General features: G+C 35.3%; 1 protein-coding gene across 1 annotated transcript in view; it reads left to right on the top strand.

Moving 5' to 3' along the window:
* The window catches only part of LOC102806893 (uncharacterized), a 78,974-nt gene extending 53,814 nt beyond the window's left edge, over positions 1–25,160 (top strand). Inside the window, exon 4 of the mRNA XM_085494034.1 lies at positions 24,866–25,160. Within this exon, the coding sequence (XP_085350160.1) occupies positions 24,866–25,068 (203 nt within the window). The 3' untranslated portion in view covers positions 25,069–25,160. The remainder of the gene's footprint in view (positions 1–24,865) is intronic.
* The last annotated feature ends 2,337 nt before the right edge of the window (positions 25,161–27,497 follow it).

Genomic DNA, 27,497 nt, shown 5'->3' with positions numbered 1-27,497 from the left:
ACAAGGAAGCAGTTTTTAACAAGATAATTTTTTGAGGTTTTTTGAATTTTTGTGATAAATTCAACATGGCCGCCAAAACCACTTGAATCATGGGAAATATTTTCATGAACACATAATCATCTCATTGAGCGGATGTTGTATGCCAAGTTTTGTTTAAATCTGGCAAATCGTTCATAAGTTATAGCGTACTTTCACTTTTTTACTAAATCCAAGATGGCTGCCAAAGGAAGCCATTTTTCGAAAATCGGCTTCAGTAACTTTGTAGAGCTATCAACAGAGATACTATATGCTAAATAGATTGTCAAACAAGCAAGCAGTTTTTAAGATAATAATTTCTTGAGGTTTTTTGCAATTTTTTGATAAATTCAAGATGGCCGCCAAAACCACTTGAATCATGGGAAATATTTTTATGAACACATAATCATCTTATCGAAGGGATGTTGTATGCCAACTTTGGTTTAAATCTGGCAAATTGTTCATGAGTTATAGCGTACTTTCACTTTTTACTAAATCCAAGATGGCTGCCAAAGGAAGCCATTTTTCAAAAATCTGCTTCAGTCACTTTGTAGAGCTATGGCCATAGGTGCTGCAAAGCAAATGTCTAATCACATGAACGAGCCATTTTTGAGAAGAAGATTTTAAAATTTTTTTGTCAATTTTCATAAAATCCAATATGGCGGCCAAGGTCACATGACCGCTAAAGATTTTATTGCTGATATTTGCTAGACATGAGCCAATGATGCCACACAAAAAAAACGGAAGTTCCTAGACCCTCAGAAAGTGGTGCAATTGAGCACTTCCGGTTTGTGTTCTACCTAAGATGGCGGCCAGGTCATGTGACCTACATGGCTGATTTTGGGGTATGCACCACAACTCATGGCCCTTCATCAGCATGCAAAATGCCTAATCAATCGCAGCATTATTTTTCAAGTTACAGTGCTTTAAAAAACGGTGGAAAAATAATAAGAATAATAATAATAAATATAGCTGCATAGCAGCGATGACGGGTTTCGAACCTGCGTGGCTCATGGCAAATTGCACTTGCTCGATGTGATTATTTGACGAATGTTTCATGTCTAGAATGAAAGATAGCAGACAAACTACACAACATATGGATTTGATTTCACAGGAATATGATAAACTTAATGCAAGGACAAATAGTTCATGAGTTATAGAACTTTTTCTCTTTTACTAAATCCAAGATGGCTGCCAAAGGAAGCCATTTTTCGATAATCTACTTTAGTAACTTTGTAGAGCTATCAACAGAGATACTATATGCTAAATTGCTTTTCAAACAAGGAAGCAGTTTTTAACAAGATAATTTTTTGAGGTTTTTTGAATTTTTGTGATAAATTCAACATGGCCGCCAAAACCACTTAAATCATGGGAAATATTTTCATGAACACATAATCATCTCATTGAGCGGTTGTTGTATGCCAAGTTTTGTTTAAATCTGGCAAATCGTTCATAAGTTATAGCGTACTTTCACTTTTTTACTAAATCCAAGATGGCTGCCAAAGGAAGCCATTTTTCGAAAATCGGCTTCAGTAACTTTGTAGAGCTATCAACAGAGATACTATATGCTAAATAGATTGTCAAACAAGCAAGCAGTTTTTAAGATAATAATTTCTTGAGGTTTTTGGCATTTTTGTGATAAATTCAAGATGGCCGCCAAAGCCACTTGAGTCATGGGAAATATTTTTATGAACACATAATCATCTTATTCAGTGGATGTTGTATGCCAAGTTTTGTCGAAATCTGGAAAATTGTTCATAATTTATAGCGTAATTTCACTTTTCACTAAATCCAAGATGGCTGCCAAAGGAAGCCATTTTTCTAAAATCTGCTTTAGTACCTTTGTAGAGCTATCAACAGAGATACTATATGCTAAATTGATTGTCAACCAAGCAAGCAGTTTTTAAGAAGATAATTTTTTGAGGTTTTTTGCATTTTTTGATAAATTCAATATGGCCGCCAAAACCACTTGAATCATAGGAAATATTTTTATGAACATATAATCATCTTATCGAAGGGATGTTGTATGCCAACTTTGGTTTAAATCTGGCAAATTGTTCATGAGTTATAGCGTACTTTCACTTTTTACTAAATCCAAGATGGCTGCCAAAGGAAGCCATTTTTCAAAAATCTGCTTCAGTCACTTTGTAGAGCTATGGCCATAGGTGCTGCAAAGCAAATGTCTAATCACATGAACGAGCCATTTTTGAGAAGAAGATTTTAAAATTTTTTTGTCAATTTTCACAAAATCCAATATGGCGGCCAAGGTCACATGACCGCTAAAGATTTTATTGCTGATATTTGCTAGACATGAGCCAATGATGCCACACAAAAAAACCGGAAGTTCCTAGACCCTCAGAAAGTGGTGCAATTGAGCACTTCCGGTTTGTGTTCTACCTAAGATGGCGGCCAGGTCATGTGACCTACATGGCTGATTTTGGGGTATGCACCACAACTCATGGCCCTTCATCAGCATGCAAAATGCCTAATCAATCGCAGCATTATTTTTCAAGTTACAGTGCTTTAAAAAACGGTGGAAAAATAATAAGAATAATAATAATAAATATAGCTGCGTTGCAGCAATGTCGGGTTTCGAGCCCACTGACTTATTAGCAGCGTTCCAAAACCAGCATCATCGACAAGAATATATTAATGGATTTGCATGGCCTTCATACTAAACATGTTACATGTTCCTGTCTGTAACAGTGCTTAATGTTTTACAATCATACATATTTAATGATGTCACATGACCATATATGGACATCGGATGTGTCGGTCACTTCTGTTGTGCAATAACTTCAATATTGCACTGGTTGCATGTTCCTATCTGTATCAGTGCTTGACATATAACATTTATGCATATTTGATGAGGTCACATGACCATATATGGTCATCACATTAGTTAGTCACATCTATTGTTCCATAGATTCGATATTGCACAGGTTGCATGTTCCCGTCTGTAATAGTGCTTGAGTTATTACATTTATGCTTATTTGATGAGGTCACATGACCATATATGGTCATCGGATATGTTAGTCACTTCTGTTGTGCAATAGCTTCAATATTGCACTGGTTGCATGTTCCTATCTGTAACAGTGATTGAGATATAACATTTATGCATATTTGATGAGGTCACATGACCATATATGGTCATCAGATGAGTTAGTCACTTCTGTTGTGCAATAGCTTCAATATTGCACTGGTTGCATGTTCCTATCTGTAACAGTGCTTGAGTTACTACATTTATGCATATTTGATGAAGTTACATGACCATATATGGTCATCACATTAGTTAGTCACATCTCTTGTCTCATAGCTTTGATATTGCATATGTTGCATGTCTCTATTTGTGATTCTGCTTGAGATATTACAATTATGCATATTTAATGACGTCACATGACCATATACGGTCATCTCATTAGTTACTCACATCTCATGTCCCATAGCTTCGATTTTGCACAGGTTGCATGTTCATGTCTGTAACAGTGCTTGAGTTATTTCATGTATGCATATTTGATGAAGTTACATGACCATATATGGTCATCACATTTGTTAGTCACATTTCTTGTCTCACAGCTTCGATATTGCACTGGTTGCATGTTCCCGTCTGTAACTGTTCTTGAGTTATTACATTTATGCATATTTGATGAAGTCACATGACCATATATGGTCATCACATTAGTTAGTCACATCTCGTGTCTTATAGCTTCGATATTGCACAGGTTGCATGTCGCTATCTGTAACAGTGCTTGATATATTACATTTATGCATATTTAATGAGATCACATGACCATATATGGTCATCTTGTTTGTTAGTAGAATTTCATGTACCATCACTTCAATATTGCACTGGTTGCATGTTCCTATCTGTAACAGTGCTTGAGATATTGCAATTATGTCTATAAAATGAGGTCACGTGACCATATAAAAGAACAAAAAAAATATGAAAAAACATTCTAAAATCTTCTTCTAAAAAACGGCTTATCGCCTGGACTTCATATTTTGGAATTAAATACTATGTCATATGATCTTTCAAAGTTATTCAGGGATAGTTGATTAGTCGAAAATTATGCAAATGAGATGCAAAAGAAAATTAAAAAAATTCTAGAAAAAAATTAGTCACGTGACCGCTAAAGTTTTTTTTGATGAAATTTGTAGCCCTTGTCGCACTGCTACTATCATAAAAAAATTGGAGCACTCAGACCCTCAGAAAGGTGCGCAATTCGGCATTGAAAATTTCGCCTTTAATCCAAGATGGCGGCCTGGTCATGTGACCTATGTGTCTGAACTTAGGATATGCACCAGATCTCATACAGCTTTACCATTGTGGCAAGTATGGAACTGATCGGTCCAACGGTGTTGACATAAAGCGTGACCAAAAATTTAGGCGGAAGAATAATAATAATAAATATAGCTGCGTTGCAGCAATGTCGGGTTTCGAGCCCACTGACTTATTAGCAGCGTTCCAAAATCAGCATCATCGACAATAATATATTAAAGGAAATAGCATGGCCTTCATACTAAACATGTTGCATGTTCCTGTCTGTAACATTGCTTAAGGTATTACATTCTTGCATATTTAATGATGTCCCATGACCATATATGGTCATCGGATGTTTTTGTCAGCTCTGTTGTGCAATAACTTCAATATTGCATTGGTTGCATTTTCATATCTGTAACAGTGCTTGAGATATAACATTTATGCATATTTGATGAGGTCACATGACCATATGTGGTCATCACATTAGTTAGTCACATCTCTTGTTCCATAGATTCGATATTGCACAGGTTGCATGTTCCCGTCTGTAACAGTGCTTGAGTTATTACATTTATGCATATTTAATGATGTCACATGACCGTGTATGGGCATCAGATGTGTTAGTCACATATCTTGTCTCATAGCTTCGATATTGCACAGGTTGTGTGTTTCTATCTGTTACTGTGTTTCAAATATAACATTTATGCATATTTGATGAGGTCACCTGACCATATATGGTCATCACATTAGTTAGTCACATCTCTTGTTCCATAGATTCGATATTGCACAGGTTGCATGTTCCCGTCTGTAATAGTGCTTGAGTTATTACATTTATGCTTATTTGATGAGGTCATATGACCATATATGGTCAACGGATATGTTAGTTACTTCTGTTGTGCAATAGCTTCAATATTGCTCTGGTTGCGTGTTCCTATCTGTAACAGTGCTTGAGATATAACATTTATGCATATTTGATGAGGTCACATGACCATATATGGTCATCGGATGTGTTAGTCACTTCTGTTGTGCAATAGCTTCAATATTCCACTGGTTGCATGTTCCTATCTGTAACAGTGCTTGAGTTATTACATTTATGCATATTTGATGAAGTTACATGACCATATATGGTCATCACATTAGTTAGTCATATCTCTTGTCACATAGCTTCGATATTGCATAGGTTGCATGTCTCTATCTGTGATTCTGCTTGAGATATTACAATTATGCATATTTAATGACGGCACATGACCATATACGGTCATCACATTAGTTACTCACATCTCATGTCCCATAGCTTCGATTTTGCACAGGTTGCATGTTTCTATCTGTAACAGTGCTTGAGATAATTCAATTATGCATATTTAATGAAGTCACATGACCATATATGGTCATCACATTAGTTAGTCACATCTCTTGACCCATACCTCCGATATTGCACAGGTTGCATGTAACTAACTCTTGCAGTGCTTGATATATTACATTTATGCATATTCAATGAGGTCACATGACCATATATAGTCATCTTGTTTGTTAGTAAAATGTCATGTACCATCACTTCAATATTGCACTGGTTGCATGTTCCCGTCTGTAACTGTGCTTGAGTTATTACATTTATGCATATTTGATGAAGTCACATGACCATATATGGTCATCGCATTAGTTAGTCACATCTCGTGTCTTATAGCTTCGACATTGCACAGGTTGCATGTCCCTATCTGTAACAGTGCTTGATATATTACATTTATGCATATTTAATGAGATCACATGACCATATATGGTCATCTTGTTTGTTAGTAGAATTTCATGTACCATCACTTCAATATTGCACTGGTTGCATGTTCCTATCTGTAACAGTGCTTGAGATATTGCAATTATGTATAAAAAATGAGGTCACGTGACCATGTAAAAGAACAAAAAAATATGGAAAAACATTCTAAAATCTTCTTATAAAAAACGGCTTATCGCCTGGACTCAATATTTTGGAATTAAATACTATGTCATATGATCTTTCAAAGTTATTCAGGGTTAGTTGATTTGTCGAAAATTATGCAAATGAGATGCAAAACAAAATTTAAAAAAATTCTAAAAAAAAAAGTCACGTGACCGCTAAAGTTTTTTTTGATGAAATTTGTAGCTCTTGTCGCACTGCTACTATCATAAAAAAATTGGAGCACTCAGACCCTCAGAAAGGTGCGCAATTCGGCATTGAAAATTTCGCCTTTAATCCAAGATGGCGGCCTGGTCATATGACCTATGTGTCTGAACTTAGGATATGCACCAGATCTCATACAGCTTTACCATTGTGGCAAGTATGGAACTGATCGGTCCAACGGTGTTGACATAAAGCGTGACCAAAAATTTAGGCGGAAGAATAATAATAATAAATATAGCTGCGTTGCAGCAATGTCGGGTTTCGAGCCCACTGCCTTATTAGCAGCGTTCCAAAATCAGCATCATTGACAATAATATATTAAAGGAAATTACATGGCCTTCATACTAAACATGTGACATGTTCCTGTCTGTAACAGTGCTTAAGGTATTACAATCTTGCATATTTAATGATGTCACATGACCATATATGGTCATTACATTAGTTAGTCACATCTCTTGTTCCATAGATTCGATATTGCACAGGTTGCATGTTCCCGTCTGTAACAGTGCTTGAGTTATTACATTTATGAATATTTAATGATGTCACATGACCGTGTATGGTCATCAGATGTGTTAGTCATCTCTCTTGTGCAAGACCTTCAATATTGCACTAGTTGCATGTTCCTGTCTGTAACAGTGCTTGAGTTATTACATTTATGCATATTTGATGAGGTCACATGACCATATACGGTCATCGGATATGTTAGTTACCTCTGTTGTGCAATAATTTCAATATTGCACTGGTTACATGTTCCTATCTGTAACAGGGCTTGAGTTATTACATTTATGCATATTTGATGAGGTCACATGACCATATATGGTCATCAGATGTGTTAGTCATCTCTCTTGTGCAAGACCTTCAATATTGCACTAGTTGCATGATCCTGTCTGTAACAGTGCTTGAGTTATTACATTTATCCATATTTGATGACCTCACATGACCATATATGGTCATCACATTAGTTAGTCACATCTCTTGTCTCATAGCTTCAATATTGCACAGGTTGCATGTTCCCGTCTGTAACAGTGCTTGACTTATTACATTTACGCATATTTGATGAGGTCACATGACCATATATGGTCATCTTGTTTGTAAGTAAAATTTCTTGTACCATCACTTCAATATTGCACTAGTTGCATGTCCCTATCTGTAACAGTGCTTGATATATTACATTTATGCATTTTTAATGAGGTCACATGACCTTATATGGTCATCACAGTAGTTAGTCACATCTCTTGTCTCATAGCTTCGATATTGCACTGGTTGCATGTTCCTATCTGTAACAGTGCTTGAGATATTGCAATTATGTCTATAAAATGTGGTCACGTGACCATATAAAAGAACAAAAAAATATGAAAAAACATTCTAAAATCTTCTTATGAAAAACGGCTTTTCGCCTGGACTTCCTTATTTTGGAATTAAATACTATGTCATATGATCTTTCAAAGTTATTCAGGGTTAGTTGATTTGTCGAAAATTATGCAAATGAGATGCAAAACAAAATTTCAAAAAATTCTAAAAAAAAAAGTCACGTGACCGCTAAAGTTTTTTTTGATGAAATTTGTAGCCCTTGTCGCACTGCTACTATCATAAAAAAATTGGAGCACTCAGACCCTCAGAAAGGTGCGCAATTCGGCATTGAAAATTTCGCCTTTAATCCAAGATGGCGGCCTGGTCATGTGACCTATGTGTCTGAACTTAGGATATGCACCAGATCTCATACAGCTTTACCATTGTGGCAAGTATGGAACTGATCGGTCCAACGGTGTTGACATAAAGCGTGACCAAAAATTTAGGCGGAAGAATAATAATAATAATAATAATAATAATAATAATAATAAACGGAACAATTACAATAGGGTTTCGACCAAATGGGCTCGAAACCCTAATAATAATAATAATAATAATAAACGGAACAATTACAATAGGGTTTCGACCAAATGGGCTCGAAACCCTAATAATAATAATAATAATAAATATAGCTGCGTTGCAGCAATGTCGGGTTTCGAGCCCACTGACTTATTAGCAGCGTTCCAAAATCAGCATCATCGACAATAATATATTAAAGGAAATTGCATGGCCTTCATACTAAACATGTTGCATGTTCCTGTCTGTAACAGTGCTTAAGATATTACAATCATGCATATTTAATGATGTCACATGACCATATATGGTCATCGGATATGTTAGTCACTTCTGTTGTGCAATAGTTTCAATATTGCACTGGTTGCATTTTCCTATATGTAACAGTGCTTGAGATATAACATTTATGCATATTTGATGAAGTTACATGACCATATATGGTCATCACATTAGTTAGTCATATCTCTTGTCACATAGCTTCGATATTGCATAGGTTGCATGTCTCTATCTGTGATTCTGCTTGACATATTACAATTATGCATATTTAATGACGGCACATGACCATATACGGTCATCACATTAGTTACTCACATCTCATGTCCCATAGCTTCGATTTTGCACAGGTTGCATGTTTCTATCTGTAACAGTGCTTGAGATAATTCAATTATGCATATTTAATGAAGTCACATGACCATATATGGTCATCACATTAGTTAGTCACATCTCTTGTTCCATAGATTCGATATTGCACAGGTTGCATGGTCCCGTCTGTAATAGTGCTTGAGTTATTACATTTATGCTTATTTGATGAGGTCACATGACCATATATGGTCATCAGATATGTTAGTGACTTCTGTTGTGCAATAGCTTCAATATTGCACTGGTTGCATGTTCCTATCTGTAACAGTGCTTGAGATATAACATTTATGCATATTTGATGAGGTCACATGACCATATATGGTCATCGGATGTGTTAGTCACTTCTGTTGTGCAATAGCTTCAATATTGCACTGGTTGCATGTTCCTATCTGTAACAGTGCTTGAGTTATTACATTTATGCATATTTGATGAAATTACATGACCATATATGGTCATCACATTAGTTAGCCACATCTCTTGTCTCATAGCTTCGATATTGCATAGGTTGCATGTCTCTATCTGTTATTCTGCTTGAGATATTACAATTATGCATATTTAATGACGTCACATGACCATATACGGTCATCACATTAGTTACTCACATCTCATGTCCCACAGCTTCGATTTTGCACAGGTTGCATGTTCCCGTCTGTAACTGTGCTTGAGTTATTACATTTATGCATATTTGATGAAGTCACATGACCATATATGGTCATCACATTAGTTAGTCACATCTCGTGTCTTATAGCTTCGATATTGCACAGGTTACATGTCCCTATCTGTAACAGTGCTTGATATATTACATTTATGCATATTTAATGAGATCACATGACCATATATGGTCATCTTGTTTGTTAGTAGAATTTCATGTACCATCACTTCAATATTGCACTGGTTGCATGTTCCTATCTGTAACAGTGCTTGAGATATTGCAATTATGTCTATAAAATGAGGTCACGTGACCATATAAAAGAACAAAAAAATATGAAAAAAACATTCTAAAATCTTCTTATAAAAAACGGCTTTTCGCCTGGACTTCCATATTTTGGAATTAAATACTATGTCATATGATCTTTCAAAGTTATTCAGGGTTAGTTGATTTGCCGAAAATTATGCAAATGAGATGCAAAACAAAATTTCAAAAAATTCTTAAAAAAAAAGTCACGTGACCGCTAAAGTTTTTTTTGATGAAATTTGTAGCCCTTGTCCCACTGCTACTATCATAAAAAAATTGGAGCACTCAGACCCTCAGAAAGGTGCGCAATTCGGCATTGAAAATTTCGCCTTTAATCCAAGATGGCGGCCTGGTCATGTGACCTATGTGTCTGAACTTAGGATATGCACCAGATCTCATACAGCTTTACCATTGTGGCAAGTATGAAACTGATCGGTCCAACGGTGTTGACATAAAGCGTGACCAAAAATTTAGGCGGAAGAATAATAATAATAATAATAAATATAGCTGCGTTGCAGCAATGTCGGGTTTCGAGCCCACTGACTTATTAGCAGCGTTCCAAAACCAGCATCATCGACAAGAATATATTAATGGATTTGCATGGCCTTCATACTAAACATGTTACATGTTCCTGTCTGTAACAGTGCTTAATGTTTTACAATCATACATATTTAATGATGTCACATGACCATATATGGACATCGGATGTGTCGGTCACTTCTGTTGTGCAATAACTTTAATATTGCACTGGTTGCATATTCCTATCTGTATCAGTGCTTGACATATAACATTTATGCATATTTGATGAGGTCACATGACCATATATGGTCATCACATTAGTTAGTCACATCTATTGTTCCATAGATTCGATATTGCACAGGTTGCATGTTCCCGTCTGTAATAGTGCTTGAGTTATTACATTTATGCTTATTTGATGAGGTCACATGACCATATATGGTCATCAGATATGTTAGTCACTTCTGTTGTGCAATAGCTTCAATATTGCACTGATTGCATGTTCCTATCTGTAACAGTGATTGAGATATAACATTTATGCATATTTGATGAGGTCACATGACCATATATGGTCATCAGATGTGTTAGTCACTTCTGTTGTGCCATAGCTTCAATATTGCACTGGTTGCATGTTCCTATCTGTAACAGTGCTTGAGTTACTACATTTATGCATATTTGATGAAGTTACATGACCATATATGGTCATCACATTAGTTAGTCACATCTCTTGTCTCATAGCTTCGATATTGCATATGTTGCATGTCTCTATTTGTGATTCTGCTTGAGATATTACAATTATGCATATTTAATGACGTCACATGACCATATACGGTCATCTCATTAGTTACTCACATCTCATGTCCCATAGCTTCGATTTTGCACAGGTTGCATGTTCATGTCTGTAACAGTGCTTGAGTTATTTCATGTATGCATATTTGATGAAGTTACATGACCATATATGGTCATCACATTAGTTAGTCACATCTCTTGTCTCACAGCTTCGATATTGCACAGGTTGCATGTTTCTAACTGTAACAGTGCTTGAGATAATTCAATTATGCATATTTAATGAAGTCACATGACCATATATGGTCATCACATTAGTTAGTCACATCTCTTGACCCATACCTTCGATATTGCACAGGATGCATGTCCCTAACTCTTACAGTGCTTGATATATTACATTTAATCATATTCAATGAGGTCACATGACCATATATGGTCATCTTGTTTGTTAGTAAAATTTCATGTACCATCACTTCAATATTGCACTGGTTGCATGTTCCCGTCTGTAACTGTGCTTGAGTTATTACATTTATGCACATTTGATGAAGTCACATGACCATATATGGTCATCACATTAGTTAGTCACATCTCGTGTCTTATAGCTTCGATATTGCACAGGTTGCATGTCGCTATCTGTAACAGTGCTTGATATATTACATTTATGCATATTTAATGAGATCACATGACCATATATGGTCATCTTGTTTGTTAGTAGAATTTCATGTACCATCACTTCAATATTGCACTGGTTGCATGTTCCTATCTGTAACAGTGCTTGAGATATTGCAATTATGTCTATAAAATGAGGTCACGTGACCATATAAAAGAACAAAAAAAAATATGAAAAAACATTCTAAAATCTTCTTCTAAAAAACGGCTTATCGCCTGGACTTCATATTTTGGAATTAAATACTATGTCATATGATCATTCAAAGTTATTCAGGGATAGTTGATTAGTCGAAAATTATGCAAATGAGATGCAAAAGAAAATTAAAAAAATTCTAGAAAAAAATTAGTCACGTGACCGCTAAAGTTTTTTTTGATGAAATTTGTAGCCCTTGTCGCACTGCTACTATCATAAAAAAATTGGACCACTCAGACCCTCAGAAAGGTGCGCAATTCGGCATTGAAAATTTCGCCTTTAATCCAAGATGGCGGCCTGGTCATGTGACCTATGTGTCTGAACTTAGGATATGCACCAGATCTCATACAGCTTTACCATTGTGGCAAGTATGGAACTGATCGGTCCAACGGTGTTGACATAAAGCGTGACCAAAAATTTAGGCGGAAGAATAATAATAATAATAATAATAAATATAGCTGCGTTGCAGCAATGTCGGGTTTCGAGCCCACTGACTTATTAGCAGCGTTCCAAAATCAGCATCATTGACAATAATATATTAAAGGAAATTGCATGGCCTTCATACTAAACATGTTGCATGTTCCTGTCTGTAACAGTGCTTAAGGTATTACAATCTTGCATATTTAATGATGTCCCATGACCATATATGGTCATCAGATGTTTTTGTCAGCTCTGTTGTGCAATAACTTCAATATTGCATTGGTTGCATTTTCCTATCTGTAACAGTGCTTGAGATGTAACATTTATGCATATTTGATGAGGTCACATGACCATATGCGGTCATCACATTAGTTAGTCACATCTCTTGTTCCATAGATTCGATATTGCACAGGTTGCATGTTCCCGTCTGTAACAGTGCTTGAGTTATTACATTTATGCATATTTAATGATGTCACATGACCGTGTATGGGCATCAGATGTGTTAGTCACATATCTTGTCTCATAGTTTCGATATTGCACAGGTTGTGTGTTTCTTTCTGTTACTGTGTTTCAAATATAACATTTATGCATATTTGATGAGGTCACATGACCATATATGGTCATCACATTAGTTAGTCACATCTCTTGTTCCATAGATTCGATATTGCACAGGTTGCATGTTCCCGTCTGTAATAGTGCTTGAGTTATTACATTTATGCTTATTTGATGAGGTCACATGACCATATATGGTCATCGGATATGTTAGTGACTTCTGTTGTGCAATAGCTTCAATATTGCACTGGTTGCATGTTCCTATCTGTAACAGTGCTTGAGATATAACATTTATGCATATTTGATGAGGTCACATGACCATATATGGTCATCGGATGTGTTAGTCACTTCTGTTGTGCAATAGCTTCAATATTGCGCTGGTTGCATGTTCCTATCTGTAACAGTGCTTGAGTTATTACATTTATGCATATTTGATGAAATTACATGACCATATATGGTCACCACATTAGTTAGCCACATCTCTTGTCTCATAGCTTCGATATTGCATAGGTTGCATGTCTCTATCTGTGATTCTGCTTGATATATTACAATTATGCATATTTAATGACGTCACATGACCATATACGGTCATCACATTAGTTACTCACATCTCATGTCCCACAGCTTCGATTTTGCACAGGTTGCATGTTCATGTCTGTAACAGTGCTTGAGATAATTCAATTATGCATATTTAATGAAGTCACATGACCATATATGGTCATCACATTAGTTAGCCACATCTCTTGACCCATACCTTCGATATTGCACAGGTTGCATGTCCCTAACTCTTGCAGTGCTTGATATATTACATTTATGCATATTCAATGAGGTCACATGACCATATATGGTCATCTTGTTTGTTAGTAGAATTTCATGTACCATCACTTCAATATTGCACTGGTTGCATGTTCCCGTCTGTAACTGTGCTTGAGTTATTACATTTATGCATATTTGATGAAGTCACATGACCATATATGGTCATCACATTAGTTAGTCACATCTCGTGTCTTATAGCTTCGATATTGCACAGGTTGCATGTCCCTATCTGTAACAGTGCTTGATATATTACATTTATGCATATTTAATGAGATCACATGACCATATATGGCCATCTTGTTTGTTAGTAGAATTTCATGTACCATCACTTCAATATTGCACTGGTTGCATGTTCCTATCTGTAACAGTGCTTGAGATATTGCAATTATGTCTATAAAATGAGGTCACGTGACCATATAAAAGAACAAAAAAATATGAAAAAAACATTCTAAAATCTTCTTATAAAAAACGGCTTTTCGCCTGGACTTCCATATTTTGGAATTAAATACTATGTCATATGATCTTTCAAAGTTATTCAGGGTTAGTTGATTTGTCGAAAATTATGCAAATGAGATGCAAAACAAAATTTAAAAAAATTCTAAAAAAAAAAGTCACGTGACCGCTAAAGTTTTTTTTGATGAAATTTGTAGCCCTTGTCGCACTGCTACTATCATAAAAAATTGGAGCACTCAGACCCTCAGAAAGGTGCGCAATTCGGCATTGAAAATTTCGCCTTTAATCCAAGATGGCGGCCTGGTCATGTGACCTATGTGTCTGAACTTAGGATATGCACCAGATCTCATACAGCTTTACCATTGTGGCAAGTATGAAACTGATCGGTCCAACGGTGTTGACATAAAGCGTGACCAAAAATTTAGGCGGAAGAATAATAATAATAAATATAGCTGCGTTGCAGCAATGTCGGGTTTCGAGCCCACTGACTTATTAGCAGCGTTCCAAAATCAGCATCATTGACAATAATATATTATAGGAAATTGCATGGCCTTCATACTAAACATGTTGCATGTTCCTGTCTGTAACAGTGCTTAAGGTATTACAATCTTGCATATTTAATGATGTCCCATGACCATATATGGTCATCGGATGTTTTTGTCAGCTCTGTTGTGCAATAACTTCAATATTGCATTGGTTGCATTTTCCTATCTGTAACAGTGCTTGAGATATAACATTTATGCATATTTGATGAGGTCACATGACCATATGTGGTCATCACATTAGTTAGTCACATCTCTTGTTCCATAGATTAGATATTGCACAGGTTGCATGTTCCCGTCTGTAACTGTGCTTGAGTTATTAAATTTCTGCATATTTAATGATGTCACATGACCGTGTATGGGCATCAGATGTGTTAGTCACATATCTTGTCTCATAGCTTCGATATTGCACAGGTTGTGTGTTTCTATCTGTTACTGTGTTTCAAATATAACATTTATGCATATTTGATGAGGTCACATGACCATATATGGTCATCACATTAGTTAGTCACATCTCTTGTCCCATAGCTTCGATATTGCACAGGTTGCATGTTCCCGTCTGTAACAGTGCTTGAGTTATTACACTTATGCATATTTGATGAAGTCACATGACCATATATGGTCATGACATTAGTTAGTCACATATCGTGTCTTATAGCTTCGATATTGCACAGGTTGCATGTCCCTATCTGTAACAGTGCTTGATATATTACATTCATGCATATTTAATGAGATCACATGACCATATATGGTCATCTTGTTTGTTAGTAGAATTTCATGTACCATCACTTCAAAATTGCACTGGTTGCATGTTCCTATCTGTAACAGTGCTTGAGATATTGCAATTACGTCTATAAAATGAGGTCACGTGACCATATAAAAGAACAAAAAAATATGAAAAAACATTCTAAAATCTTCTTATAAAAAACGGCTTATCGCCTGGACTCGATATTTTCGAATTAAATACTATGTCATATGATCTTTCAAAGTTATTCAGGGTTAGTTGATTTGTCGAAAATTATGCAAATGAGATGCAAAACAAAATTTCAAAAAATTCTAAAAAAAAAAGTCACGTGACCGCTAAAGTTTTTTTTGATGAAATGTGTAGCCCTTGTCGCACTGCTACTATCATAAAAAAATTGGAGCACTCAGACCCTCAGAAAGGTGCGCAATTCGGCATTGAAAATTTCGCCTTTAATCCAAGATGGCGGCCTGGTCATGTGACCTATGTGTCTGAACTTAGGATATGCACCAGATCTCATACAGCTTTACCATTGTGGCAAGTATGAAACTGATCGGTCCAACGGTGTTGACATAAAGCGTGACCAAAAATTTAGGCGGAAGAATAATAATAATAATAATAATAATAAATATAGCTGCGTTGCAGCAATGTCGGGTTTCGAGCCCACTGACTTATTAGCAGCGTTCCCAAATCAGCATCATTGACAATAATATATTAAAGGAAATTGCATGGCCTTCATACTAAACATGTTGCATGTTCCTGTCTGTTACAGTGCTTAAGGTATTACAATCTTGCATATTTAATGTGTCCCATGACCATATATGTTCATCGGATGTTTTTGTCAGCTCTGTTGTGCAATAACTTCAATATTGCATTGGTTGCATTTTCCTATCTGTAACAGTGCTTGAGATATAACATTTATGCATATTTGATGAGGTCACATGACCATATGTGGTCATCACATTAGTTAATCAAATCTCTTGTTCCATAGATTCGATATTGCACAGGTTGTATGTTCCCGTCTGTAACAGTGCTTGAGTTATTACATTTATGCATATTTAATGATGTCACATGACCGTGTATGGGCATCAGATATGTTAGTCACATATCTTGTCTCATAGCTTCGATATTGCACAGGTTGTGTGTTTCTATCTGTTACTGTGTTTCAAATATAACATTTATGCATATTTGATGAGGTCACATGACCATATATGGTCATCACATTAGTTAGTCACATCTCTTGTTCCATAGATTCGATATTGCACAGGTTGCATGTTCCCGTCTGTAATAGTGCTTGAGTTATTACATTTATGCTTATTTGATGAGGTCACATGACCATATATGGTCATCGGATATGTTAGTGACTTCTGTTGTGCAATAGCTTCAATATTGCACTGGTTGCATGTTCCTATCTGTAACTGTGCTTGAGATATAACATTTATGCATATTTGATGAGGTCACATGACCATATATGGTCATCGGATGTGTTAGTCACTTCTGTTGTGCAATAGCTTCAATATTGCACTGGTTGCATGTTCCTATCTGTAACAGTGCTTGAGTTATTACATTTATGCATATTTGATGAAATTACATGACCATATATGGTCATCACATTAGTTAGCCACATCTCTTGTCTCATAGCTTCGATATTGCATAGGTTGCATGGCTCTATCTGTGATTCTGCTTGAGATATTACAATTATGCATATTTAATGACGTCACATGACCATATACGGTCATCACATTAGTTACTCACATCTCATGTCCCACAGCTTCGATTTTGCACAGGTTGCATGTTCATGTCTGTAACAGTGCTTGAGATAATTCAATTATGCATATTTAATGAAGTCACATGACCATATATGGTCATCGCATTAGTTAGCCACATCTCTTGACCCATACCTTCGATATTGCACAGGTTGCATGTCCCTAACTCTTGCAGTGCTTGATATATTACATTTATGCATATTCAATGAGGTCACATGACCATATATGGTCATCTTGTTTGTTAGTAAAATTTCATGTACCATCACTTCAATATTGCACTGGTTGCATGTTCCCGTCTGTAACTGTGCTTGAGTTATTACATTTATGCATATTTGATGAAGTCACATGACCATATATGGTCATCACATTAGTTAGTCACATCTCTTGACCCATACCTTCGATATTGCACAGGTTGCATGTCCCTAACTCTTGCAGTGCTTGATATATTACATTTATGCATATTCAATGAGGTCACATGACCATATATGGTCATCTTGTTTGTTAGTAAAATTTCATGTACCATCACTTCAATATTGCACTGGTTGCATGTTTCCGTCTGTAACTGTGCTTGAGTTATTACATTTATGCATATTTGATGAAGTCACATGACCATATATGGTCATCACATTAGTTAGTAACATCTCGTGTCTTATAGCTTCGATATTGCACAGGTTGCATGTCCCTATCTGTAACAGTGCTTGATATATTACATTTATGCATATTTAATGAGATCACATGACCATATATGGTCATCTTGTTTGTTAGTAGAATTTCATGTACCATCACTTCAATATTGCACTGGTTGCATGTTCCTATCTGTAACAGTGCTTAAGATTTTGCAATTATGTCTATAAAATGAGGTCACGTGACCATATAAAAGAACAAAAAAATATGATAAAACATTCTAAAATCTTCTTATAAAAAACGGCTTATCGCCTGGACTCAATATTTTGGAATTAAATACTATGTCATATGATCTTTCAAAGTTATTCAGGGTTAGTTGATTTGTCGAAAATTATGCAAATGAGATGCAAAACAAAATTAAAAAAAATTCTTAAAAAAAAAGTCACGTGACCGCTAAAGTTTTTTTTGATGAAATTTGTAGTCCTTGTCGCACTGCTACTATCATAAAAAAATTGGAGCACTCAGACCCTCAGAAAGGTGCGCAATTCGGCATTGAATATTTCGCCTTTAATCCAAGATGGCGGCCTGGTCATGTGACCTATGTGTCTGAACTTAGGATATGCACCAGATCTCATACAGCTTTACCATTGTGGCAAGTATGGAACTGATCGGTCCAACGGTGTTCACATAAAGCGTGACCAAAAATTTAGGCGGAAGAATAATAATAATAATAATAATAATAATAATAATAAACGGAACAATTACAAAAGGGTTTCGACCAAATGGGCTCGAAACCCTAAATATAGCTGCGTTGCAGCAATGTCGGGTTTCGAGCCCACTGACTTATTAGCAGCGTTCCAAAATCAGCATCATTGACAATAATATATTAAAGGAAATTGCATGGCCTTCATACTAAACATGTTGCATGTTCCTGTCTGTTACAGTGCTTAAGGTATTACAATCTTGCATATTTAATGATGTCCCATGACCATATATGGTCATCGGATGTTTTTGTCAGCTCTGTTGTGCAATAACTTCAATATTGCATTGGTTGCATTTTCCTATCTGTAACAGTGCTTGAGATATAACATTTATGCATATTTGATGAGGTCACATGACCATATGTGGTCATCACATTAGTTAGTCACATCTCTTGTTCCATAGATTCGATATTGCACAGGTTGCATGTTCCCGTCTGTAACAGTGCTTGAGTTATTACATTTATGCATATTTAATGATGTCACATGACCGTGTTTGGGCATCAGATGTGTTAGTTACATATCTTGTCTCATAGCTTCGATATTGCACAGGTTGTGTGTTTCTATCTGTTACTGTGTTTCAAATATAACATTTATGCATATTTGATGAGGTCACATGACCATATATGGTCATCACATTAGTTAGTCACATCTCTTGTCCCATAGCTTTGATATTGCACAGGTTGCATGTTCCCGTCTGTAACAGTGCTTGAGTTATTACATTTATGCATATTGGATGAGGTCACATGATCATATATAGTCATCACATTAGTTAGTCACATCTCTTGTTCCATAGATTCGATATTGCACAGGTTGCATGTTCCCGTCTGTAATAGTGATTGAGTTATTACATTTATGCTTATTTGATGAGGTCACATGACCATATATGATCATCGGATATGTTAGTGACTTCTGTTGTGCAATAGCTTCAATATTGCACTGGTTGCATGTTCCTATCTGTAACAGTGCTTGAGATATAACATTTATGCATATTTGATGAGGTCACATGACCATATATGGTCATCGGATGTGTTAGTCACTTCTGTTGTGCAATAGCTTCAATATTGCACTGGTTGCATGTTCCTATCTGTAACAGTGCTTGAGTTATTACATTTATGCATATTTGATGAAATTACATGACCATATATGGTCATCACATTAGTTAGCCACATCTCTTGTCTCATAGCTTCGATATTGCATAGGTTGCATGACTCTATCTGTGATTCTGCTTGAGATATTACAATTATGCATATTTAATGACACACATGACCATATACGGTCATCACATTAGTTACTCACATCTCATGTCCCACAGCTTCGATTTTGCACAGGTTGCATGTTCATGTCTGTAACAGTTCTTGAGAGAATTCAATTATGCATATTTAATGAAGTCACATGACCATATATGGTCATCACATTAGTTAGCCACATCTCTTGACCCATACCTTCGATATTGCACAGGTTGCATGTCCCTAACTCTTGCAGTGCTTGATATATTATATTTATGCATATTCAATGAGGTCGCATGACCATATATGGTCATCTTGTTTGTTAGTAAAATTTCATGTACCATCACTTCAATATTGCACTGGTTGCATGTTCCCGTCTGTAACTGTGCTTGAGTTATTACATTTATGCATATTTGATGAAGTCACATGACCATATATGGTCATCACATTAGTTAGTCACATCTCGTGTCTTATAGCTTCGATATTGCACAGGTTGCATGTCCCTATCTGTAACAGTGCTTGATATATTACATTTATGCATATTTAATGAGATCACATGACCATATATGGTCATCTTGTTTGTTAGTAGAATTTCATGTACCATCACTTCAATATTGCACTGGTTGCATGTTCCTATCTGTAACAGTGCATGAGATATTGCAATTATGTGACCATATAAAAGAACAAACAAATATGAAAAAACATTCTAAAATCTTCTTATAAAAAACGGCTTATCGCCTGGACTCGATATTTTGGAATTAAATACTATGTCATATGATCTTTCAAAGTTATTCAGGGTTAGTTGATTTGTCGAAAATTATGCAAATGAGATGCAAAACAAAATTTAAAAAAATTCTAAAAAAAAAAGTCACGTGACCGCTAAAGTTTTTTTTGATGAGATTTGTAGCCCTTGTCGCACTGCTACTATCATAAAAAAATTGGAGCACTCAGACCCTCAGAAAGGTGCGCAATTCGTCATTGAAAATTTCGCCTTTAATCCAAGATGGCGGCCTGGTCATGTGACCTACGTGTCTGAACTTAGGATATGCACCAGATCTCATATAGCTTTACCATTGTGGCAAGTATTGAATTGATCGGTCCAACGGCGTTGACATAAAGCGTGACCAAAAATTTAGGCGGAAGAATAATAATAATAATAATAATAATAATAATAATAAACGGAACAATTACAAAAGGGTTTCGACCAAATGGGCTCGAAACCCTAATAAATATAGCTGCGTTGCAGCAATGTCGGGTTTCGAGCCCACTGACTTATTAGCAGCGTTCCAAAATCAGCATCATTGACAATAATATATTAAAGGAAATTGCATGGCCTTCATACTAAACATGTTGCATGTTCCTGTCTGTAACAGTGCTTAATGTATTACAATCTTGCATATTTAATGATGTCCCATGACCATATATGGTCATCGGATGTTTTTGTCAGCTGTGTTGTGCAATAACTTCAATATTGCATTGGTTGCATTTTCCTATCTGTAACAGTGCTTGAGATATAACATTTATGCATATTTGATGAGGTCACATGACCATATGTGGTCATCACATTAGTTAGTCACATCTCTTGTTCCATAGATTCGATATTGCACAGGTTGCATGTTCCCGTCTGTAACAGTGCTTGAGTTATTACATTTATGCATATTTAACGATGTCACATGACCGTGTATGGGCATCAGATGTGTTAGTCACATATCTTGTCTCATAGCTTCGATATTGCACAGGTTGTGTGTTTCTATCTGTTACTGTGTTTCAAATATAACATTTATGCATATTTGATGAGGTCACATGACCATATATGGCCATCACATTAGTTAGTCACATCTCTTGTCCCATAGCTTCGATATTGCACAGGTTGCATGTTCCCGTCTGTAACAGTGCTTGAGTTATTACATTTATGCATATTTGATGAGGTCACATGATCATATATAGTCATCACATTAGTTAGTCACATCTCTTGACCCATAGCTTCGATATTGCACAGGTTGCATGTCCCTAACTCTTACAGTGCTTGATATATTACATTTATGCATATTCAATGAGGTCACATGACCATATATGGTCATCTTGTTTGTTAGTAAAATTTCATGTACCATCACTTCAATATTGCACTGGTTGCATGTTCCTGTCTGTAACTGTGCTTGAGTTATTACATTTATGTATATTTGATGAAGTCACATGACCATATATGGTCATCACATTAGTTAGTCACATCTCGTGTCTTATAGCTTCGATATTGCACAGGTTGCATGTCCCTATCTGTAACAGTGCTTGATATATTACATTCATGCATATTTAATGAGATCACATGACCATATATGGTCATCTTGTTTGTTAGTAAAATTTCTTGTACCATCACTTTAATATTGCACTGGTTACATGTCCTTATCTGTAACAGTGCTTGAGATATTGCAATTATGTCTATAAAATGAGGTCACGTGACCATATAAAAGAACAAAAAAATATGAAAAAACATTCTAAAATCTTCTTCTAAAAAACGGCTTATCGCCTGGACTTCATATTTTGGAATTAAATACTATGTCATCTGATCTTTCAAACTTATGCAGGGTTAGTTGATTAGTCGAAAATTATGCAAATGAGATGCAAAACAAAATTTAAAAAAATTCTAAAAAAAAAAGTCACGTGACCGCTAAAGTTTTTTTTGATGAGATTTGTAGCCCTTGTAGCACTGCTACTATCATAAAAAAATTGGAGCACTCAGACCCTCAGAAAGGTGCGCAATTCGGCATTGAAAATTTCGCCTTTAATCCAAGATGGCGGCCTGGTCATGTGACCTATGGGTCTGAACTTAGGATATGCACCAGATCTCATATAGCTTTACCATTGTGGCAAGTATTGAATTGATCGGTCCAACGGCGTTGACATAAAGCGTGACCAAAAATTTAGGCGGAAGAATAATAATAATAATAATAATAATAATAATAATAAACGGAACAATTACAAAAGGGTTTCGACCAAATGGGCTCGAAACCCTAATAATAATAATAAACGGAACAATTACAAAAGGGTTTCGACCAAATGGGCTCGAAACCCTAATAAACGGAACAATTACAATAGGGTTTCGACCAAATGGGCTCGAAACCCTAATAATAATAAACATAGCAATTACAAAAGGGTTTCCGACCCATAGGGCTCGAAACCCTAATAATAATAAACATAGCAATTACAAAAGGGTTTCTGACCCATAGGGCTCGAAACCCTAATAATAATAATAAACGGAACAATTACAATAGGGTTTCGACCAAATGGGCTCGAAACCCTAACAATCCCCCAAAAAATTATGTTGTAGATTTTTGGACTGGTGTTTTTGCCATGAAATCAGGAAACTCTTGAAACATTATTCCTGGCTGCAATGTTTCAAATGTGTTTTATTTGACCTTTCCTTGTCTTGGCTCACTCATCTTGCAGACGAATACCAGGATACTACATTTATTGATTTATTAAATAAATGAACAGATATTTTTTTTCGTGTTTCAATAGTAATGATGATCTTATTGGAAATTGGGAAATATTTTGACTTGAATTAAAAAGTATCTGCACTGTGACCAGGCTCATTAATATTCATTAGCTCATTAGTATTCATATAGTTGAAGTTGTATTGTTGATAAAATTGTCTTTGAAGCCTTTGACATGTCAAGTAGTATGCATACTGTAGTAATCATTATGGACTAAATTTGGGTTTTGTATTCCGAGGTTATATGGTGGAAGCGCCAGAGCTTGCAAGGGTACCTTAGTCGTACAACCAAGGGCCACAAAAGCCATATCCAGGTCATAACAGTTTTATCATATACCTTATAAGGGTTTATTAAAAATTAATACAATTGTTACGAGCTACTGGTGTTTCATTTTTATTAGCTCCGCTGTCGACTTTGTCGAGCGGAGCTTATCATATGAGTGATTGTCGGTCGTCTGTGTCAATGTTTTACTTTTTCGACTTCTTCTTGAAAACTACAAGCCTGAATGCTTTGATACTTGGTGTATATGTACCTTGGGTAGACCTCTCTCAGATTTGTTCATTTCATGATCATATCTTCAATTCTCAATTTTGGTGAATATTTTTGTCATTTTTGGTAAAAAGTGATATTTTTGACTTCTTGTTGAAAACAGCAAGTCCAACCTCTCTCAGATTTGTTCATTTTGTAATGATATCTTTAATTCTCTAATTTTGGGGAATATTTTTGTAATTTTTGGTAAAAAGTGATATTTTCGACTTCTTGTTAAAAACCGCAAGTGCAATTGCTTTGATATTACATATATAGGTACTACATGTGAACCTCTCTCAGAATTGTTCATTTTGTAATGATATCTTTCTCTAATTTTGGTGAATATTTTTATCATTTTTGGTAAAAAGTGATATTTTCGACTTCTTGTTAAAAACTGTAAGTCCGATTGCTTTGATACTACATATATAGGTACTACATGTGGTCCTCTTTCAGATTTGTTAATTTCGTGGTGATATCTTCAATTATCTAATTTTGGTGAATATTTCTGTCATTTTGGGTAAAAAGTGATATTTTCAACTTCTTGTTAAAAACCATAAGTCCAATTGCTTTGATATATTATACATATAGGTACTACATATGGACCTCTCTCAGATTTGTTCATTTTCTAATGATATCTTCTGTTCTTTAATTGTCATGTGCATTGCTAACAGCGGAGCTATCTCAGCCAACAGGCTGCTTGTTGCTTATTAACCTTATTTCTATCTTGATATGGAAAATTATTGCACTGCTAGCTCATCAGGTATCTTGTAGCATTACAAGGCCGGACAATACAAGGTATATGATAATGATTCTGACATCCCTAAATCAGAAGCAATTAAACTGTTACCTGATACCCCAAAGCCAATTCTAATAAGTTCTGTTTTGTTTTGTTTTTTAGTGACATTTTCTGCATACGAACGTGGATGTGTAGCGGCTGAATTAGACAATGGTTGTGAATATGATAAGGAAAAAAAAGTCACTACTTGTTGGGAAACTTGTACCAAAGATGGCTGTAACAGAACTGATGGTGTTGGTTCACTACGAGCTGTCGTTCCCACTATCTCACTACTTGTATTTCTCACTTTTATGCTTCGCTTATAATACTTTGTTTTAACTGTTATTTGAGTTTTTGTGATTAATTGCTCTTTAATATAAATTCACATGATTTTTAAAATTAATTTTTCAAGCGACCCTCCAGAAGATTTTCATTTTAATCACAAGATTTTCACTTTTGGAATCAGTTACTGATATTCATTTAGAACTAATTTTCGTCATGTAGGCAATTTACTTCACCAAAATTATCTTTGTGGTACAAACACATAATGTAGCATTCACAATCATGCCTTGGGAATGGCCTTCTGTGTTTGCATATGCATACACATACACATACAGGAGTGTCAAATTTTACCCCATGTGTGAGTGTTCATTTGGTTCCACAGAAATCATTTTGGCTCGTGGATTAACAAATAAGGGGAAAAATAACTACAAATGCAGTTCTCAACCTGAAGAAAAAATCCTTGTTATCGGGTCTGGCATGATCTAATTTGAATTACTGGCTGTTAATGGAGGGGAACAAATGATAAATGATTTTATCTCAATTACTGCATTATACTCTCACAAATATTGACAGCTTAGATAATGTTGTGTATCTCTGTATGAAAGGTTATGATTTATCATAAACATATGGAGCCATACTCTTCAATCAATATTGCTTCAGAGATGTGCTGCTAATCAGTAGTGGCATGGTAGATATAAACTGCTGTGGCAGTCAGGGTGGCTGTAGTAGTTTTAGACCAGTGGCAAAACCACCACGCTGTTTGTATTTTTGATAGAGCACTGAATTGCTACAATGATAACTTTACTATGTTCGGGAATATTTACCTTGACAAAATTGAATGTTGTGGACTTACTGTCTTGAGAAAGCCTTTATCAAATTATAAAATTTGTGGTTATACAATATTTGTGTCTTTTAGGTTTTACAAATCTTACATGTATTAAAGTAATAACATTTTTCTGTCTTAACAGATTTTTATTGTATTGACATTAGAGGCTGTTGTTGAACTTGTTAGTAGTATTTTTCTGTGAGTGGTATCCAGCAATGCATTGAAAAAAATTTAGTTCTTGTACCCATTGATATGCAAATCATCCGCTGCCCTAAAGGATAAGGATGCAATGGATGAATTGTTCTTGTAATTTGAAGTAAATCACCCAATTTTTTTTTTTCACACGACTATGCAATAATTAATAGGGGGAAAATTTGTGATGTTACTGGTAAAATGTTAATTTCAGTTTTTTACATAATAGTTACCATGTCAACATTTACCACATGTGGATTTAATTTAGCAGATTTTAATTATCGATAAAAATAGCGAAATTAAAAAATAATGATGTGAATAAATGTGTTTTGACAGTCTTGGTAGCCATTTCAGATGGCATAATAAGCAACTAGTGCATCAGGTGTAACACAAGACTATTTTACATTGTTTTCTCGCGGTCATGTCATGCACATGTTGAGAATGAAATGTTTTGAGTTGGACCCTGAAAATTGTAAAATGACTAAAAAAAAATCACTTGTCTATGGAATTTGAATGCAAAGTTTTGTTGGATAATTTTTTGGAGACTCTTCAATGAAGCTATTCCAATGAAATTTGTCTGAAGATGCAGGCACTCCCAATGACTTGTGTAGCTACCATCTGTAGTTATCTAAGCAATTTAGCGCGAGGGTTTACCTATTGTGAGGCCACCAATTGGGTATGATTAGTTTGCTATATAAAATTCATTTATGTACAGTGTCATTTTGAAGTTCATTCTCTGGGCTGATGTGTACATTTCCTTGTTACTTTAACATTGTTGTGGTTTACCTAAAGTTTGATTCAGCATGTACATTAGCTTCCCTTTAATTTGCTCAACTTTTGTTGACTGCATATATATATATGGATGGCTTTCTCACAATTTATAGTGCTTTCTAGGACAGTTATCTTTGTGAAGATATGCTCTACCGGATATATTTTACATTAAACAACTGTATTTTAGATAACAAATAATTGTATATACTTGTCGCCTTCATATAGGTTAAAAACTGAATTGTCTATGTTTGCGTCCATTCTTACCCAATACTTCAATGTTTTTCTTTTTTTGTAACCCAAAAATATAAATAACTGAATTATAGGCAAATAGGCTTCAAGATATTGTAAATTTTGTGTGTATTAACAATAAATTGTTTGTTTTTTTTTACCCAAATTACTTTGAGTTTTTAATTCTGCTAAAGGTATTACTTGACCCTATTTCTGGATACTATGATTGTTTTCATTATTTACGAAATGTGTCACATTCAAACACTTTAATTTATTAACAACAGACACAATGTAGCATCTGACAAAATGCAATCGCGAGAGGGTAGTCACCTGCAAATGAAGAGGGTATGCTCAGTCCCAAAATGAGGGTCCTTGTAGTACTTGCTTTGTGGACAGCCAGTTTTCGATGGATTAATGAAATTACAAATTTGTGTAATAGAATACTTGGTATTAGCT

This window comes from Saccoglossus kowalevskii, chromosome 19 (genome assembly GCF_978046115.1).
Source record: "Saccoglossus kowalevskii chromosome 19, keSacKowa6.1, whole genome shotgun sequence".
NCBI classification, from domain to species: Eukaryota; Metazoa; Hemichordata; class Enteropneusta; family Harrimaniidae; genus Saccoglossus; species Saccoglossus kowalevskii.
Note: the sequence above shows the minus strand (reverse complement) of the source record. Positions and strands in the feature narration are given on the sequence as shown.